Source organism: Melopsittacus undulatus, chromosome 9, assembly GCF_012275295.1.
Source record: "Melopsittacus undulatus isolate bMelUnd1 chromosome 9, bMelUnd1.mat.Z, whole genome shotgun sequence".
In the NCBI taxonomy this organism is placed as follows: Eukaryota; Metazoa; Chordata; class Aves; order Psittaciformes; family Psittaculidae; genus Melopsittacus; species Melopsittacus undulatus.
The window spans coordinates 28,489,386-28,508,740 of record NC_047535.1 but is presented as its reverse complement, the minus strand read 5'-3'; the positions used below and the strand labels follow the sequence as shown (position 1 = coordinate 28,508,740).

General features: G+C 44.5%; 1 protein-coding gene across 1 annotated transcript; it reads right to left on the bottom strand.

The window, feature by feature from the left end:
* Positions 1–503: 503 nt before the first annotated feature.
* On the bottom strand, positions 504–18,722 carry ACOX2 (acyl-CoA oxidase 2). The gene is made up of 16 exons (XM_005149394.3): positions 18,679–18,722; positions 18,504–18,583; positions 17,628–17,800; positions 16,344–16,506; positions 13,721–13,872; positions 13,069–13,176; positions 11,701–11,820; positions 11,150–11,265; positions 10,587–10,759; positions 9,324–9,486; positions 8,451–8,641; positions 7,221–7,382; positions 6,163–6,268; positions 3,940–4,157; positions 2,127–2,259; positions 504–1,218 (listed from the first exon to the last, which is right to left on the bottom strand). Exons 3-16 carry the CDS (start codon positions 17,785–17,787, stop codon positions 1,156–1,158), a joined length of 2,028 nt encoding a protein of 675 aa, XP_005149451.2. The 5' UTR covers positions 17,788–17,800; positions 18,504–18,583; positions 18,679–18,722; the 3' UTR covers positions 504–1,155.
* Positions 18,723–19,355: the final 633 nt, after the last annotated feature.

Genomic DNA, 19,355 nt, shown 5'->3' with positions numbered 1-19,355 from the left:
TTGTTATCCCTTTGGACAGATGGATCCTGTTCTCCCATGAAGTGCTTGGCTCAAGTGCTCCTTACCACAACTGCTTGCTCTTTGGGGATGTAAGAGGGGGTCTAGATTTCTGTGCCAGTTGTTGGTTCTTGAGGGCAGGAGGTTTCTATCTCATCTCTCACTCAACAGGCTTGGATTTCTGTCTTATATTTTGTCTCCTTCAAACATCACAGAGTTTCTGACTTTTGTCATAAGAGGCAGCAAGAGCTTTATTCTTCCTATAAGGGGGAAAGAAAAACTGAATGGATGAAGCTCAGGAAAAGTGGTTGTTTCTTTCCTGCAACATGTGGTAAGAAATATCTGTGTTAACTGGCACTGAGTTGTGATCACAAGATGTTCTTTGCAACACTTCATTTACTAGCAAATTAATGACTGGCCTGGATCAGCCTGCCTTTTCCATAATTATGAAGTGTAATAATCAGAGAAGCAGTATTTGAAATAATAGACTTTATTGGAGCCCAAGATTTATAGAAAGACCATGTGAGTGGCTCTGTTAACGGCAAAAGAAGTTCCGCAGACTGGAGTTGGCATCAGCTTTGTCTGAACCTTCATTAGCCCCGAATACTCAACTGCTGAGCAAGTTGAGAGCTGTGTTAATTATCCAAGCAGCTGTACTTTCTAGTATACTTTTTGATCTAAGAGAACAAGTTTTTCCTAGAAGCCAGGTACCATCATTTTAGCTTCCTTGGGTTTTTCAGGGAAGGCTGGGTTTGTGGGGGTTTTCTCAAGGCACTATATAGCTATAACACACTGAGAAGGAGCTTGCAATGTGGTTTGGTTTTTTTTCCCCATTAATCACCATAAAGTGGCTTTAGAAGAAGAATAAGGAAGCCAAATTACATAGTTTTAATGCTATTGGGACACTTCAGGTTAGAAAGCAGCAAACCCTACGCTATTTCAGCCTAGATTGCCTCATAGCAGTGGGCACTGCTCAGCGTTGTTTGACTTCTGTCTGGTTAAATGCAAGTGACTGGCTAAGAATCTTATTTCATACTTGCTACAAGTGCAAGTAAGCAACTGATTATGAATTCTTATTTATCATTTCTGATGCTTTGTCAATGTACAGTTGCACAAAGAGCAGGAGGAAGTGTGTGGCCTTCACTTAGATCATGGTCTTCATAATTTGGATAGCTTCTTGTGAAGAAGTGGCTTCAAATACTTCTCGTAGGCTGGGTTCGTCTGTTCAGAAAGAGAATGTGGAAGGGAATTCGTGGTAATTAAGAAAGGATATATTTTTTATAAAAGAATGATCTCTGAAATACAGAAAGACAGACCTTTTTAAAAACAAACCCAAGCTACTAGCTGCTTCAGCTAAGTGCAAGATCTTTAAGTATGTGCTGTCCTTCATAATCAGTACAAAATACTCATCCCAAATGGAGCAGTGTACTATTTAACTTCAGAAAATATGCTTGGACATGAATGTTTGCTGAAGGCAAATTCTGTGTTCAGCAGCAGAATTTCAAAGGGTTGCTGATTACCACAGTAAAAATTTTCCTTAAGGCAAAGTGGGTTTTCAAATGGAGCAATAGCTATTTATGTTGTGCAGAATTTTATATTATTCCACAATATGGATGAATTAAGTGAAAATAAAGTGCTAAAGACCATGAAGGATGAAATTGCCTTGTTTAACATTTATACTCTTTCTGGTTAAACATACTATTAGAAAAATGAAGTATTGCACTAGAAGAAATACCAGTGGATGGAATACACTCTGTGTTTAGCAGCTTTTGCATAATATGTTGTTCCATGATATGTAAACTATGTAAACAGACTTTTGGTTTAGCTTATTTTGTGCAGTACTACCTCTGTAAGTTTAAAAAGCAAAACCATATTGGTGGCATACACAGACTCAGCTTCCTGCTACAAGCTGCTGTACTCCGGGGGCTGTAAGTCATCGCTGTGTTCAATGGCTGATCTAAGACTATAGGAGACATAATTGGGGTATCACAGGCCATTGTTCAGAGTGCGATACTAAGAACTAAAAAGTTTTATTCCACTTACTTTTATCTGTATAGCTTTTATTAGAAGGAAAGCAATTTCTGCTCTGGCTAATGCAGAAGTTGCTGGCTATAGTACAGCATCCGTACCTGTGTGTTTGTCGGTGACTTCCGAGCCCACTCGTACAGCCGCTGGTAAACCTGGCCATCGTAACTGCCAAGTGCAGAATTCAAGGTCTTATCTGTGAAGTCAAAGGCATCCACCAGTGGAACAGCATCCTTCCTATGGAGCAGATGAATGTCGTTTGTGTTACTGAAGTGGGTATTGCTTTGTAAGGAAGGAAAATAAGGCAAACTGGAAAATCAGTTGTTCCAGTTTCCTCAGCCTGAAAAGCTTGTGCCAGTTTTTCCCATTGCTGAGGCCCTGGGGGAAATCCTGCTTGTTTTGATTGCTCAGAGGTGGCATGTTCTACTAATAACCTGAGTTGTCTGTACTATTGAATGGGTCTTGTAATCACCTGGACTCCATCCCTAATTTAGGACTCAGTGTCATGTCAGATGCTTCCTCAGCACACTCTGCCAGTTCTTGCTTTCGGTTTTTGCAGGGTTTTTAATTTTTAATATTTAATAAGTTTTTCTTATGCTGTGTTTGTCCTCCAAACTGGAATAAGGTTGCTACTAGATTCATGTGAAGTGCTTTGCTGATCTCCAACCTTCATCTGCTCTGAAGTATTTCTGTTACCTCATCATTGGGTATCAAGGTCTTCTGCTCTCTTTGTGTCTGTAAGAACAAAGCAACCCTGAACTGCACCAAGGGCCTGTTTAGCCCGGGGGCTGATCTGACAGCAGTCAGCGACAGCTAGAGCATAAAGACAAGTATGTAATGACAGCTTCTCCAGGCAGAAGATGGTTTCTTTTACCTCATCCTCCCATCATCCTGGGTGCAGGAAGTTGTATTGGCTGTATCCCACACCTGAGGCAGAGGGATGCAAAATGGTTTGCTCAAATGTTGGCATTTGCATCTACCAGTTCCTTTGGGGGAAGGGCTCTTTGGGGGTTTGGGAGAGGCTGGGGTTTTGCTACAGACCAGGAAGTGTTTGTATCCTAATTGTAAATAGGTAAATGTGCATTCTTGAATCCTTTTAGCAAGGCATGGACATTTAGCAAGGCATAACACTGAGAAGTTGCAATGAATTCCAGAGATGACAACGTGTGAGACTTTTGTAAGCCTTACATTAAGCTTATGGCTTAACTTGAATTTTGTGATGAGTTCTGAAAATGCTCTCTCTTCACCTCAGTCCTGCCCAGCTCCTGCCTATGGTGTATTCTTGTTTCACTTCAGGTGTCTTAAATAGAATTTTACATACAGTAGCAACTCATTCTCTGCACCATAGCTTAGCTTGTTCTTAAACAACAGCATCAAGTAGAGAAAGAAAAACCCTTGTCAAAAAGCCTTTGTGAGTGTTGTGTTAAATTAAAACTTCAGTGTATCTCAGAATTCATGTAGTTAGCAATAAATGGTGTCGAGCAGATGCATCTGAACAAGCTGTAGGCAGGATTGTTTGGGTGCAGGTTGCAACTCAGCCATGGCAACAGAGTAGGCTGTATTAGCTGTTGCTTAAGCAGATTTTGCAGTGTCTGATCTGCTGCCTCCTACCAGTGCTGCTCTCACTATATATTTGCCTTCTTTTGCTCTACTGCAAATGGTAGAAAGCATTCAGGATTTCTTGGTTTATAATTCAAGATTTCATGTTCCAGAACTTTGGAGATTGCAGAGGAGCTGGGCACTTAGGTCTGTTTTGCTGTGAAAACAAGCTCCATGGATGCTTCAAGCAATTTTTAGTGCTGCCAGGCAATGAAAATTAACCCTGAATGTGGTCAATTGACTTTGGAGATGTTACCATAGGTACAGCAGCACCATTTATAGGTCTATCACAGCTCCTTTCATATTAGAGCAGCTCACCGAATGACAGCAAGGAGGTCTAGGTATGATGCAGTCACCATATCCATTTGAGCTCCGGATATGTGTCCATCGTACAAGAAGACTCCTGAATTTGAGAAGATCCCGTGTAATGCAAAGAGGTCGCAGAGATGTTTCATTATCTTCTGGATGCCACCTTTGGTCTCGAGTCTTTCCACGGTTTCTGCAAAGTTTTTCACTGTGATGTAGAGGCAGTGAGCCTGGAAAACAAATGCAATCAACAGTGAATGCACCTCAAAACACTTAGTAGGCCAAGTGACTCAAATGTTCTCGCAAAGAATATAAAACCTTTTAATTTCCCTGGCACTTTCCCAGTCTGTATTCTTTGCTGGATCACAAGACCTTTCGTATTCATGTCTTACAGCAACCATAGAGACTTGGGGGTGTAAACAGTAAACACTGGTATTTGTAAACTCTAGAAAACCACTTTAGAAATCACAGAGGTACTTTAAATATTTCTGATAAATACCCTAAAGAGTTTGTGTGATGGAAACACACATTGGAATGGGCTTGTTTTGACCTCCAGCAAGTGAAGCTTGGTCATACATCAATAGAAGACAACTCTTTTGTTGGAGACCTTGGGCTCATGGTACATTAGGTTCAGTGTCTATAGGGCTTTGCTCTGAAAACCTCTATTGTTGCAGGAGAAAAGCAAATTTACTTCTTGCTTTTGTGGCTTCAAGTAAACTGGTAGTTTTTAGGTCAGATGACAGTAGAATGTCTAGCTTCCAAGTTACAGAAGTATTAGCTGAGGTTCAGAGTATATGACTCCACCTGTGTGGGGGGGTGGCTCTTACTATGTTATTGCTACCGAGGGTGGTTGGTGATGTTGGTATCTGTGTGTGTTCCCACTGCACGGTTCTCCTCCCCGCTGTGGGTGTAAGAATGGCACAGTCACACTGCTGCTCTTCCTGCCAGCACAGCCAAGCAGCATGGAGGCCAGTGTGGACTGCAGAACTTGCCCGAGAAGCTGGATGTCTCCTCAGGCAATTAACCTCTGTGGAGTCTGAAGCAAAGCCGTACCCAGCTCCCGAGCCACTTGGCAGGCATCTATTCACACAGATACTGTGCCAGTCATGTGGGTGAGTCTCCAGGGAAGGTATGGAATAAGAAGTCATAGAATCATATGAAAGTTAGGGTTGGAAGAACCTTAAGATCATCTAGCTCAAACCAAGAAATTCCCCAAGGAGGCAGCAGGCTATCAAGGTTTTAAAGTTATGGGGAAAACTCAAGGCTTTTGGGTCCCTTTTCCTCTCCCCGAAGTACTTAAGAAACTTCAGAGCCGTTTTCTACCAGCACAGTCACCACTGGCAATACCACAGCCAGCCCTCTGCATGTGCTGGGCTCCTCAGAAACAGTTTATTTCTCACTGGGTTCTCCTCCTTGCTTCTCAGAGAGGGCTGGATTCCAGTTTCTCTGTCATGTGATTGCCCTGCTCTTCAGTCCAGAGACCTTGGCTACCCATTTGAGTGTGTGCAGGAGAGAACAGCTTGTTCAGGTTTGTATGCTGTTCAAAGCCTTTCCTAAAGGTAATCTCAAACAGGAACACTTTGTTTCAGTTTTACTCCACTAAAAATATATTTACATTAAAAAAAATATTGGGAAAGTGATTTTTCAAAGTTGCTTTTTTTATAGGAGGCCTCCTTTATTTTTGAGGCAGTTACACAGCTTGTCTGCTCTTTTTCAAGCTTACAGCATTGAATACTTGCTGCTTCCTCCAAGTCTGTGTAATTGAAAATGGGAGGTGATGCACAGGAGACAGGTGACCACAGAAAATGCTGCTGCTGAGGTCTAGTCTTTGCTCCCTTACTTAGTGGAAGATGTCTTTGCTATGGCAAGGGGTTGGAACTAGATGAGCTTTAAGGTCACTTCAAACCCAAACCACTCTGTGACTTTGATACGGGAGACCTGATTCTGCTAGTAGTGGCAGCAGAACTGTGTATGTATTTTGTTTTCTTCTCTCCCGTTTAATTTCTGTTCTTTTTCTACCTGGCCTTTTCAGATGGCAAATTCTTCAGATCAGGAGTTGCTTCTTACTATGATTTTCCCACCATACAGACCCCAGTGGTGCCCTGGGCTTCATAGTATCCCTTAGATGCTAACAGAAAACAATAAACAGCACTGGTACTTTAAGCTGATCATGTGTTTCTGTTGCACGTTATATCCTAAAGACAAACATCACATAAGCAGATGATTTTTACTAACCTTCACAGCCTGCACCAGCTGCACCGTGCACTCATTCCACGCATCGTGCTTTTTGACTCCAGACTGAATCAAGACCTGTAGTTTAGCTGCTGTGCTGCTGATGAGTCTGGAAGATCAGAAAAGCATATTGTGTGTGGCTCTTGCAGCCCACATGCACTCATTTCATATTCAGACTCATGTGCGATTGTATGGCAAAAAGGCACTTCTGACATTTGAAGTTACCTACACTCAGCATGAATGAGCTTACATTATGCAAAATCTAAGTAAAAACTGGGAGAAGCACCCAAACCACCCTGGTGCTGAAGGATTTTTGCCTTCTCAGCTTTCAGGGTACTTTACCAGGGGTTCTGAGGAGTTTTTCTTGGGTTCTGTGTGTAAGGAGGATTTGCAGAACAAAATAAAGCCATGATAGTATTGGACTGCTCTTACAAGATCCAGATCTTGCTCCCATTGACACTAAAGCTTTTGGAAGAATGGCTGTTTTTACACTGATTTGAATGGCAGTAGAGATGTTGATCAATTTGCCTGATTTTCAGAGATGGCACATGTATGGCTCATAACTGTGCCCATAATACTAATGAGACCACTCATGAGACTATTTTTATTTGTGCTGAGTAGTTAAATGTGTAGTTCAGATGCAATGAGAGGCACTGTGTTTGCTGTGGTGTTAACTGAAACATCAGTTTCACAGGTATGTGAAATTTTAGCTTTGTATATAGAACTGCACAGGGTCCAGCTGGCTGAAGGTTTTACTGGATGGCAACTCAGTGATGTACTCTGGGATTTCCATAAACAGAGCCAGCAGCTTGGTATAGAATCAGGTTTGTGGAATACAGTTATTTGGTAGCATGTGGCTTAAAATATTGTGATCTGAAAGCTTCATATTGAACACTTGACATGGCTGTTAAACCTGTGTGAGTCTTCCTCATTCAGGAGCAGATGGTGTCAATTCTTGTGTAACTTATGTTATTTTACCTCCCTTTAAAGCAAGGAAGCAGATGAGCTCTTAACACATTTCTGATGTCAAAGAGAGAAGCATGTCTCCTGTCTCTACTGACCTGACTGCTGCATGTCGATAGGCCTGGGTGTAAATATCTGGACTGAGGAAATCAAACTTGTTCTTGGCTGGGCACTTCCCGGGTTTCACTGCAGCCAGGTAAGTGACAGATGGTGGGACAGGGTGGCCAGCGCTGGCTGCCATGAAGCACTTAATCAGGAACCTGGGAAGAGGATAACAGTCAGAGCAGGGGATGATTGTGATCCCCTGCAGCAAATGATCATGCGAAAAGTAAAGCGGGCTCACGTGAGGAGCAGCAAGATGTAACCCATCCTGTCAGTGGTTCAGAATGGACCTGAATGACTAATGACCTTATATTTTACATCTTATTTGCAATAACCTGATCTGTGATGGGTCTCAGGGGCAGCCTGCTTACAGTATTCAATGCTACAGCAATCTGTACTGATTATTTTTTAGGAAGAAACTTGCTGTGGCTATTAGAAGCATGGTGATAAGACACATTATCAACTGCAGCCTGAGTCTTAATGCTCTGGGAGTCTTAATGGTGGTTTGGTGTGATCCTCAACACACAATCACATTACGTTAACAAATACGAGACTCTTGGAGCTAAACACGTTTTGTACTCCCTTATTTTTCTGGCACCTCTGCTATGACCTAGTGTTACCAGGTCTAGAAGTAATCTATTGATCTTGCAAGAAGAGACAGCAATGAGTGCAGAATGCAAGCACAGAGCTGTGTGGTTGCACCTCTGCCCCTTGGAATTGTACTGGTTTTCTTCACATGTTATTAAAAGTTCAAGCAGCTGTGGTTTCTTTCTCCTGCATTTAATCTAACCTTGGATAATCATCAGTCTGCGTGTTCCGAGGAAACTGGTGTTCTTGGAGTGTGACTCATCTGCTTTCAGTATCCTACAGCTCTGCCTTCTCTGAATCAACCTCACTTTGCCAATATCACATTGTGCTGGTTTCTTAAAAACTAAACTGCAAAACTTGGGTAGCAGTGCTTTTGCTGCGGTCCCAGACAGAGGAAAATGAGGTTATGCAGAACAGCACCTGCATACATATCAAACCCAAAAATAGAAGAGATAATCTAATTCCCATACACCTCCATGCTTGTTAGACAGAAGGCATGAACAGTTTAAGTCCTGAGTTGTATTTTTAGAAGGTGCTGGGAGAAAGGAGTAGCTGGTTTTACTGGTTTTGGGGAAGGAGTGGTAGAGGTTGAATAAATGAGGGGGCAGGCTTTTTGATGAACAGGTTTGGATTGTTACCTGGCAGTTTGCAGGAACAAAATGGTGTTTTCCCCTTCATAAATACAAGAGGCAAGTATTCTAGTACACAGGGAAGGGAGTCCGCTCAGCAGGGAGTAACCATGGCCCCCACATGCCCAGAGACAGACTTCTACTGCGGAAGCACAGTACTGAGTAACAATGGCTTTGAAGCCCGAAGAAAATGCATGGAGCTGTTTGAAAAGAGAAATTAAAAGTAAGGCAGAGTGTTAATGGTAAAAATGGTCCAAAGAAATCCTCAGAATCAGTTTCCTCTTTTAATTTTGTTCAGTTTCTAGAGAGGAAATCCCTGTCAGATCCTCCTTTGCATGATGGCATAGCACCCAGCTGCCTGGGATGGGATCCCTAGCACCCAGCTCCTCCTTTGGGATGCTGCACACCATTGTGCTGGGCATGCTGTGGTTAGTTGATGCTTTTTTTGGGGTTCAACCAGCAGTGGCTTTGGTCACCCTTGTTCAAAGTGTGCTTTCATTTCAGGTTTCCAGTTGCAAAATCTTACATTCTATCTAAAAAGTCCCATTTTTGGTTTTGGCTCAGAAGTGAATATTTGCATTTGTAGATGATGTTGGGAAATAACACTTTGTGCCACCAGCTACTTGGAACAAGGTTTTTATCAAATGAACATGCTTTTCAAGGACTTTTCACTGTGCAATAGTTCCCCAGATGACAAAGTTGGGGTGGTAAAGCAAATGCTATTGCTGACTGGTTGTGGACCTAGGACACATCATTTAATCTCTTAGTGCTTCCTCTTTCTCCAGTTATCTAGTGCTGAGAAGAATGCTTGTCCAGTGTGCTAAAATACTTTGATATTTAGGGATGAGGAATGCTGTATGAGCTAATGCTGCTGTGGCTCACCTCCGGGAGCATGCTGAAGTTCTCCCTCTGGATCTCTTCGTACCCTCTGTTGAATAGGTCCTGCAGGTAGTTGCTGATGAAATGAAAGGCATAGGCTGCTGCCAAGTGGGGCAGCAACTTCTCTTGTTGAGTCTGAAAGTCAAGGATCTTTGCTTCTTCTTCCCTGTTGGAAGACAGCTGGTGAGATAGGGAAAGTGTGAACACTGGCTTAACTAGTGTTAGTTTACTTATCACATAATGAACAAGTGAAAACAAGTAAAAAAATGAAAACAGGCATGTTTCATTATGAAGCAGCAGTTTGCTAAGGGGACTGAGCTGATGTTGTGCCAGCCAATCTGCCCAGCTTGCTCAACTGTTAGGGAAATGAGCCTGACTATGAAAAAGATTATGTTTCTGCTGTGTTGGTGAACCAGCATTGAGTAGAAGAGGCTCTGTGTGATAGGTTGGTGCCCAGGGGGAACAGGGACTGCAGGAGGGGATAAAGATTAAGCCCTCCAAGGATAGCAAGATGTTTGGTGTTAAAGGGAGGTGCTGGCCCTGCACCCTGAAGAACTTTTACTTTGCAAACTGGGTCTTTGTGGACCCTGAAAATAGTTTAGCCTAAATTATTTTAAGCTTTCTGAGCTTTTTGTGGATGTTCTTTTCCACTCTTTCTGTGGTTGGTACCCTTGGGACTTCAAATGATGGAATTGGTTCTTACAATAGTTGAGCATACTGTGCTCTTGTGTTTGGTTTGTGTTTGATCCAAACCATGTTCTCATTAGGATAATCTTGCTTTTGAAAGGAGCTGTAAGTGGAAATTCCTGAAATTCATTCAAATCAGAAATATCTATTTAAAAATTAGAGGCATTCTCACCAGACTGATAAATTCAATGTTGTAAAGTGTGGATATCGGAAGGGTGGATGTTGGAAGGTATTTTAATATTGTGCCCACAAGTAGGACACTATGGAATAAGAATTCAGCAACTTGTCTACATTATCTGGATTCTGAGTTATGGGATTACACAGGAAGGCCAGTTACAAGAAAAATAAGTTCTCTGTGTGAGCTGCTGAGCTATTCAAACTATGAAACTTATCTTAGAAAGAACTGTAAACATTCTCTTGTACTTTGACTGAAGCTCGTTAATGTAAATAATGGGGGAGCATGTCTGGCCCAGGAAATAAGCCAGTGATGTGCTGAAAGATAAGACATTAAACCACAGACTGGTGCAGAGGAACATGGTGCATGGTCCACTTCCCTGCTGCAGACCTGCATAACATTACCCAGGCTTTAACTTGGACTGCCGGCGAACCACAGAGTATCTGATGGCAATGGTGCAAGCTTTCATTAGGGGTGTTACAGCCTCATGTGAGATGAGGGCGACCCGCACTGCAGTCATTGTGAGATAGTTCATCTGCTGGGACCCCCGTCTTACATAGGTGCCGTCCGGTTGAACCTAGAAAGAGGATGTTAGATGCCACCTTCTTCAGTACTTCAATACTGGTTGTGTCATCTCTACGCATAGAATAAAATGGGCATCGAAATTCTTTGCTGATGAGAAACGAAGTATTTTTATGTATAATGGATGGAACATATCCATTTAAAGAGACGAATTCTTACTGCTTCTGGGTCAGACAGGTTCTCCCTGCCCCATCAGCCCCAGCCTCTGAACGTGGAATTCCTGACATTGAGTTTCATTTAGGATTCAGGTATCTTCTGCCCTTGACAAAACCACAGAGACTTGCAGACATCTCAAAGGAAGAATTTTGTCCTAAATTGAGGCAGGTCCCTGTCATCCCTCTGGCTGTGCAGTGAGAATCTAACGTGTGATGTGAGTCTGTCATACCTCACAAAACTTGCTCAGCATGTTCTCTCTGGGGACACGCACATTCTGCAGCATGAGGTACCCGTTGTCAATGTGCTCAAAACTCATTTTGGGACCAATGTCTCCTGCAGTTATGCCTGGAGCAGGAGAAAACACAGCTGCTTACTTCCACTTGAGCTCCTCTCTCCATTTTGTGTCAAGGGGTCTCAAGGGAGAAGGGCACGTTCAGTTCTGCTTCTTCCCCAGCATGGGTGATCTTGCCTGAGGGATGAAACAGGCAGTTTGTTTCCATGATCCATCTGTCACCCACACTGGCCAGGGTTAGAACTCAGGTATTAATACAGAGGTGGTCAGAGCAGCCCAGACCTTCAGTTAAGAAGGCTTGGTCTGGATATGCCATTACATCTTCCTTTAGATAAAAAGGTTGTAGTTAATGATAACTGTGACTCAGGTACCTGTCTTGGTTTGGCTTTGGCACTGTAAATCTCCCTGGGCACAATGTTTTAGGAGTCATTTAAAGGCAAAAGAGGCAGAGCACCTGCACAAGCACTGTGGTATCAGGGGTCATTTACCTGGGCACAGTGAATGGTCCTGAAGGCTGCGTATCTGCACAATGAAGGGATGCACGCCATGGCACTTCCCCTGGACGTACAGCTGAGCAAAGACCACTGTGTGTGTTGCTGACCTTCCCACTGTAAGGAGAAAACCAGCCACGTTCCCTTAAGATGAGGTACAGTACAAACAATTCCAGTTAGCAGTCTGTGCTAATTGTATCTTAGGTCTTGCTGACATGGGTGAGTGTAGGTGTGATCCACAGATGTTGGAAGCTGGAGTTTGCCTAAACCTGTGCTCCGAGCTTGCTCATATCTCTCCAAAGTTGCATTATTATTAAAGCCCGTGGGGTTTGGATGAAGAGTTTGCGTCAGCAGAGGAGAAAATATTAAAAGCTAATTAGAGACCTTGCAGAGCTGAGGAGTGGGGAGTGCTGGGGCTGACAGAGCAACTCCAGTGATTTGCTGTGAAACACCTTCCTGAGGGGAGCCGTGAATTTCACACTTGAATCTTTTATGCTGAGACTGGCTGATGACGTGAATCCTTTATGCTGATCCTTTGTGCTGATGACCTCCCTGTGGTTTTTGGTTTTCTGAGTATTGTTTACAAAGAAGATTAATTCCTGCAGAGGCAGGAGTTCACCTGAGCTAAGTTCTCCAGCCCTGCTACCTAAAGGCTTTCAATAGATGAGGGTGGCTCCTTTCTGGCCTTTGAACTTGTACAGAACCCTTTCGTCTCTTACTTGCCTCTTGATCTGTTCATCCTGGAGTACTGTGTGCAGTTCTGGTGTCCTCAACATAAAAATGACATGGAACTGTTGGAACAAGTCCAGAGGAGGCCACAAGGATGATCAGGGGACTGGAGCACCTCCCATATGAAGCCAGGCTGAGAAAGTTGGGGCTGTTGAGCCTGGAGAAGGCTGCGTGGAGACCTCATAGCAGCCTTCCAGTATCTGAAGAGGTCCTATAGGGATGCTGGTGAGGGGACTATTCATTAGGGACTGTAGTGATAGGACAAGAGGTAATGGGTTCAAACTTAAACAGGGGAGGTTTAGACTGGATATAAGGAAGAAATTCTTTACTGTGAGGGTGGTGAGGCACTGAAATGGGTTGCCCAGGGAGGTTGTGAATGCTCCATCCCTGGCAGTGTTCAAGACCAGGTTGGATGTAGCCTTGGGTGATATGGTTTAGTGTGAGGTGTCCCTGCCCATGTCAGGGGGGTTGGAACTGGATGATCTTAAGGTCCTTTCCAACCCTAACTATTCTATGATCTCTTACTGAAGTTCTCTGCCCAGAACCTGGGCCCTCAAACACAGAGCTTGAGTGGGGTAGAGTGAGCAACTGAAGGAGGCCAATGAGGAAAACCGAAGTATTTTGTGTGGTACTTACTGTCTCCAGGCCACCACTTCATGGCAGAGATCTGCGGTGTGTTCAGTATGAACTCCTGTGTAGTGATATCAAAGACTGCTGTTGTTTCCAAACCCTGAAGATAAGTTCCTTTAAAAAAACCCAAAACAGTGTGTGTATGTATTTATATCTCTTGGTATCTCCTGATGTATAGCAAGGATGGAAAGAGTGGAAGATTTCTGGAGGCTCGTGTGGTTTTGTGGTTTACCTTCCTGGTGAGAACCACAGGATGATGTTCCCAGTGACCCCAGATCATCTCCTATAAAGCTCTCTTGAGCCATATGGTGCTTAGGCAAGATGCCTGGTTTATGGTGACAGCCATCAGCTTGGGCAAGCTGCCTGGCTGATACCCTCCACCAATGGTTACTGCAATCTAACTATGCCATCTAATCATGAGCCATCTAACCATGAGCTTTCACCCTTGCTCTGTTCACCCTGTTATTTTTCCCACACTGGCAAAACCAAAACCAGCACAATCTCCATCTTGCAGAGGAACACTGAGGAACATCAACCTCTAGCATGCAGGTGGCATTTCCACCCCTCCTCCAGTGAAGCACAGACACCTTGAACTCACATTCTCCTGAGAATCTGGGCCTTTTGTCCTATGGAAATGCTGTTTTCTTTGCAGCCTTACCGTGCCCCAGTTCAGTCTGGGCATAGCTTCCGATGAGCTGATACTGCATGGCGAGAGGAATCCATTTGGCAATCTGTTTGTCAGAGCCCAGCACTGAAATACTTCTCATGAAGATGGTGTGAAGAAGAAATGCGATTTCTCCTGACAGTGCCCTGTGGAGAAGGCACATGGGGTGTTTCTGTACACGGATGAAGTTCCAGGGGTGTGGTGAATGAGGCAGTGACACTGTGACAGTCAACAGACAGTGCTACCTGCAGCCTTTTGATTTCTGCATTGTCCTACCTTACCCACCATCCAGCGTCAATACAGTATTGCAGGAGGCAATACTGCATCAAAGCCAGATTGGAAAGGGCTTTGAGTGGCCTGATCTAACAGAAGGGGTTGATAAGCTTTAGGTCCTTTCCAACACAAACTATTTTATTATTCTATGAAAATCACTCTTCCAAGCTGCTTTAGTTCCTTCTTTCTTAACACAGTTTGCTTAAGTGCCACTAGCTAATTATCTCACTTGCTCTTGGAGGATTAGCAAATGCTAAGCTCCTGAAACATAGCCCAGCTCTGAAGCACTTGTGGCTCTGATAGCTTCTGAGCCCTTTGTATCTTTATTTTACATCACAGGATTTTTTCTTTTCTTGGTTGTTTAAGTCACATTTTAAGCCTGAGCTAAAAAAACCCACCACCCTACCCTAAAACCCCCAAACCTTGGCAGTTCACTGTGGGACACATAGAAGTGAATTACATACATGGGCATCTGAGTCTTAAGATTTCTTGAACATTCCCATTCTGGGGAAGTACCTCAGTATGTTCCTAACCATGGCAGGGGGTTGGAACCAGATGATCTTAAGGTCCTTTCCAACCCTAACTATTCTATGATTCTGTGTTGGGCTTGTTGCTGTACCATTCCCTGGGTGTTGGCTCTCACTAACTGTCAGTGGACAATACTAGGGTTCATGGAGATTTAGCCTGGCTTGAGATGGGTTTTTCCCCATGTAGAAAATACAAATGCATCCTTTTAACACCTGGTTTATTGTCTGTTTGGCTCCTTCACCATTGCTAGCTAATAGGGCTGCATGCATCCTAAGATGCACTATTCTAGAAACTGTGTATGGGAACTTGGTTACTGTAATTTCCATGCTGCAAATCAGAAACTCATTCATTTTAAGCCTTCATTTTAGTGTGCAAGAAATCCTAAGAAAATATGAGGAATATAGTCCCTTTTCCTGGGATTCCTCAGAATAGGTTGAATCGACTCACAGATATAAGTACATGTGTTCTCACATGTAAAAGTAAGTGGCTTTGCTGTTCTCAGTAGCTTGTATGATTGTTAGCACATTGCTTTACTGCAGTGCTCTAGTGAGCATCTCATTCTAGATAGATACCTTTCATTGTTAACAAATGACTATGACCTTTCTTTCATCCTGCCCTGAGAGAGAATCAGTCATGCTGAAAAAGCAGGGCGAAAAATATGAACAAAGTAGTTGAAGGGAACTTGCTTTGATTAACAGAAAAAGACTTAATGACCCCTTGGCAGCTCATCCAGAAATGATGCTGCTTTAACTGCAATTTTAAAGAGCTGTCTTTTATATGTGTGCAAGTGATTCACTGTTTGGCACCAGGAGGCACAAGGACTTTGCTAGTAAGAGCTTCCTTCTCACCTCATGTTTCATCAGGCCACTGTGCTCTTAATCCAGCAAAATGTGGTAGCGCAGGGCTGGTCCTGCCACAGCCCTTGGTATCAGGGGGTCTGATAAAAGCAAACCTATAGGAAATGTGGTTGAGTTTTGTCAGGTCTTTCAAATCTGTTGGGATTGTTTTGTTTCTTCTGAGGAAGGAGTGGAGAGCTGCTTGTTATTGGGAATGTAATGACCAGGTCCAGGAGCTCTCGATAGAAGAATTTCCCTTTTATCAGTCTCAGTAGCCAGCAAAGAGCTTAGCATAAAAAAAGTCATAGTCTTTCATATAATGGGGAAAAACTTTTTAGCAAGGCCTGTGCACTTGCATTTTCTTACTGGGTGTGTAACCCCACCAGTGTGCATTAGTAACAGCAAGCCAGTAATAATTACCAATGGGAGAAAGAAGGAGAGATGAGCAACTAAGATGTGGAGCTCAGCCCCATGCAAAGTGTTAATAAAAATGTTTGAAGCAAAGGATTGCAAGAACTATTATATTCCGGTGACCTACAAACTAAAGTTTGTGGGGTTTTCTTCTCTTTTTTTTTAAATACAATATAGTTTTTCTAGATAGAGACAATGTTGTCTTTAATTCTGCTGGAAGTCAGCAATGTAACAGGAACAGCAGCACTTGCAATTCTGGTTATACATGTAAAAACATCTGAGGGGTGGTATCAGAGCTGTAGCACGAGTAAGTAGCTTGCTGAGGTGGAAGTAGTATGTTGGGATGTGAACTTCTGCGATCTAACAGCACTGCACTGAAATTCCCAGCTGTGTATCATCATTTTCCCTTCTCCTAAGCATGCTGCTAAGGTAAAAACCTGCAGCGTATTTGTATCAGAACCTTATCTGTCAACTGCTGGCCTCTCCCAGCCTTTGCTAAAGCCTGTTCTTGTTGGCATACAAACCTTCTAACAGAAAATTATTTTACACTAAAAAAAGTACAAAATTACCTGTAAATGTACTTAAATTCTGGTCCGTTCTCAGTCCATCCCATCTCGTGCATCTTTTTCTGGAGGTGAACAGCCTTTCTGACTGCAGCTTCATACTTCTCATTCTGGCTCTGGAAATACTGATTCTCTCTGCTAAATACAGGATCACTTTCAATAGCTTCGACTGCAAAGCAACACAGAAGAGTTAGCTCTCCTGGGGCTGGGGAGGTGCAGGCAGTGTGGGCAGGACTGGGGTGGTGGGTACCGATGATGTATTATTTAGGGTGACTATAGGCAGATTTTATTTTGCTGTGCAGGCTCTGATTGCTGTCACACCTAACTGAAAAGCAGAGACTTAGAGGAGTTGAGGAGAACCCAGCAGGCCTGTGAGAGGACTCTGTTGAGTGGAAATAGTGACTCTGCAAGGGAAAGCACTGTCCCTGGTCAGGGCGTCAGCGCAGACTTTGTGCCTCAGGCAGGAAACAGGTATGGAACTCTCTTGAAGAGCTTTTCTGGTGGCAGCAAGAGCTGCATTTAGCTGGGTTTTGCCCAGACAGAAGCTAACAGCTCCAGCTGCCGCATGTCCTGCTCACACCAGTGCTTTGGCTCAGGGCTTTATCAGCCCTTCGCAACACTGTGAAGCAGCTCTTGGCCTCATTCTTTCTGTGTCAGCCCAAATGCTCCTGCTCTTCATTTTGTGCCTTGAAACCTTGAGTCCATGTGCGCTTAAGGTTATACGGAACTCCAGTTGCACTGTGAATTGTGCAGTCCCAGTGGTCTGTGCCATTTTCATTTGTTAAAGGTATAATATAGATGTAGTAATAGAGAAAAAAGAGGGGTTTGATTCATTATTTCTCTATCTAGGTGTCACAAGTGAAAGCAGCTTAGCCTGCCTGAGCCAACCCACACAAGGAACTCCTCACCTGAATGAGGCTAACATGCTGAGGAAGGCTGTTGGCTCAGTTCATGCATGGTGTGCATCACTGCACATCAGCACTAGTCCCTGCATTCATCCCTGTTGCACAGAGATACTTGCCTGTGTGACCCTCAGTCCTTGTATTCAAGTTCAATCAGTCTTAGCAAAGATACTGGGGATGGGAGCAGGGAAGGGACAGCAGGAGTGGCTCTGGAGGAGTCATGGTTTACTCTATCAGGGAACTCCATCTCCACACTCCCACTTCTTTAAGAGATGAGCAATAAGGAAATACCCAGGAGCACAAACCCCACCGTGCTGCAAAGGAGGAGCAGAAACAGCAGGGATGCAGCCATGCCATGGTCAAGCGCAGCCTTGTGATGGTCACTCACCCACTGCCCTCCGTATCCGAGTGTTCTCCTCCCCTCCATCCAGTAGGGCTGTGAGCTTTTCCACGCTAAAGGAGGGTGTTTGCCTCTCACTGGCAAGGTCGGGATTCACACCACCAAGGGCTGAGCCCTGTAAGTACTTGCGGGTCTCCAGCAAAGCCATCCTGGAGGCTGCTCTGCGAAGGAATGGGAGCTCCTTAAGTGCTAGTACACCTTCAGTGGGTGATTGATGCAAGTGTTGGGTACAGGGAGGAGTGGTTTTAGTAGGTTGGCTAAGGTGGCTGGCACCTGCACAGGGGTTGCGTGGACATTGAGGCACAGTCTTGCCCTCATTGCGGTGGTATTGACAACAAAAATCTAGGGCATTTCTAAGTGCTCAAAATGCAGGGTTTGTGATATCATTGGAAAACATACAACCTTTTTCTTTCACCAGTCTGTCCCCAGTATTTTATGAGAAGTCACTGCTGGAATGTCCCACAGCCATGTGCTAATGTTTAAGGGAGTTCCTGGCCTGTGGGTGCCAAAGAGGCTCCTGGACCTGTGCTCGCAGTCCTGGCAGCTCTGCCCGTGCTGCCTCAATCCTGCTTTCCGTGGGGCTCAGCTTTATGTTAACTCCTGACCTTTTAATTTCCGTGTTAGCAGAATTTGTTACAGGATGCTAATAAAGTAGTGCTGTGCAGAAAACAAAGTAGATTTTCCCCTGAAGAGGCTGCCTGCTTCCCGAGCTACTTTTAATACTGTGAGGAATTTAAACTCTGGAAACTCTTGCAAATATGTTCTTAATTCCTGCTTTTTGTTGTTCAGAACATTCATTTATTATCCCGGGAGGGGGAAAAGCCTCAAAGCTGATTTCCCAAGAATGGAGTAACCCAGACCTACCCTTGAGCCGTCCCAGGAAGCGCCAGGCTCAGCACTGGAGCACCGGAAGGATTCAGCCGCCAGCTCCCTCCTCCGTGAGGCTGCGTAAGGAAAAGCGCCCGTGTGTGTCCGCTGCGTTCAGACACAGACCCCACGTTCCATGCACCCTGCAGGGAGACACATGGCTGCTGCTTACCTGTCCAGGCTCTGCCTGCCAGTGTGCCCCTCGCAGGGACCTTGTCCCTGGGGCCAGCGGAGCTTGACCCGTCCCATGGGTGTTGCTGTGTGCGGCGCCGGGCTGGAGGTGACCTCTGCAGGCAGCGGCCGGGGAGCCTGATAGAATTTTCCCGTAGGAAAACCCCACAGCAACCGGTGCTGAAAGGGCTGCAGCCTCTACTTAATAACGTGCCGGTTCCCTGACCTCGCTTCAGGCTGTCTGTGCATTGCAGGCTGCACTTCTGGCTCCTTTCCTCCTAGTGTTTTTAATTTGTACTTGTATTTTGTAGTGTGCTCGGGATGGAGGAGAGCATCCCTCGGAGCTCACCGCTCCTGGATTCGACTTGCTCACGGTTTTCCCAGCTTAGTGATGGCACTTTCCTAAGCCCTTCCTGCTTTTGGGGATGCAAATCAGGAGGTTGGGGAATATGTCTCACAGGCTGGGACGTGCTGGGGGGCAGACGAAGGTTGCCATGGGGTGTGTGCTGCTTTCATCTCTGTCCATCCTGAATCTGCTGCGTTATATCTTGGTGTCTAGTGAGGGGCAGGAGCTGGCAACTCATCCCACCTGGCTACAGCAGGAGAGGAGTCCCTCCTGCCCGCACTTCATTGCTGAGTCTGTACTGCTGCTTCAGACCTGCTTGTCTCTCATTGGAA

Excerpts from the sequence above, each read along its gene's own strand:
- ACOX2 (XM_005149394.3), bottom strand. The coding sequence starts at position 17,787 with ATGGCTTTGCTGGAGACCCGCAAGTACTTACAGGGCTCAGCCCTTGGT. Across the intron at positions 13,177-13,720 it reads CCAGACTGAACTGGGGCACG|GAACTTATCTTCAGGGTTTG; the intron begins GTAAGGCTGCAA and ends GTTTTTTTAAAG. Across the intron at positions 7,383-8,450 it reads TTGTTCCTGCAAACTGCCAG|GTTCCTGATTAAGTGCTTCA; the intron begins GTAACAATCCAA and ends TCCTCTTCCCAG.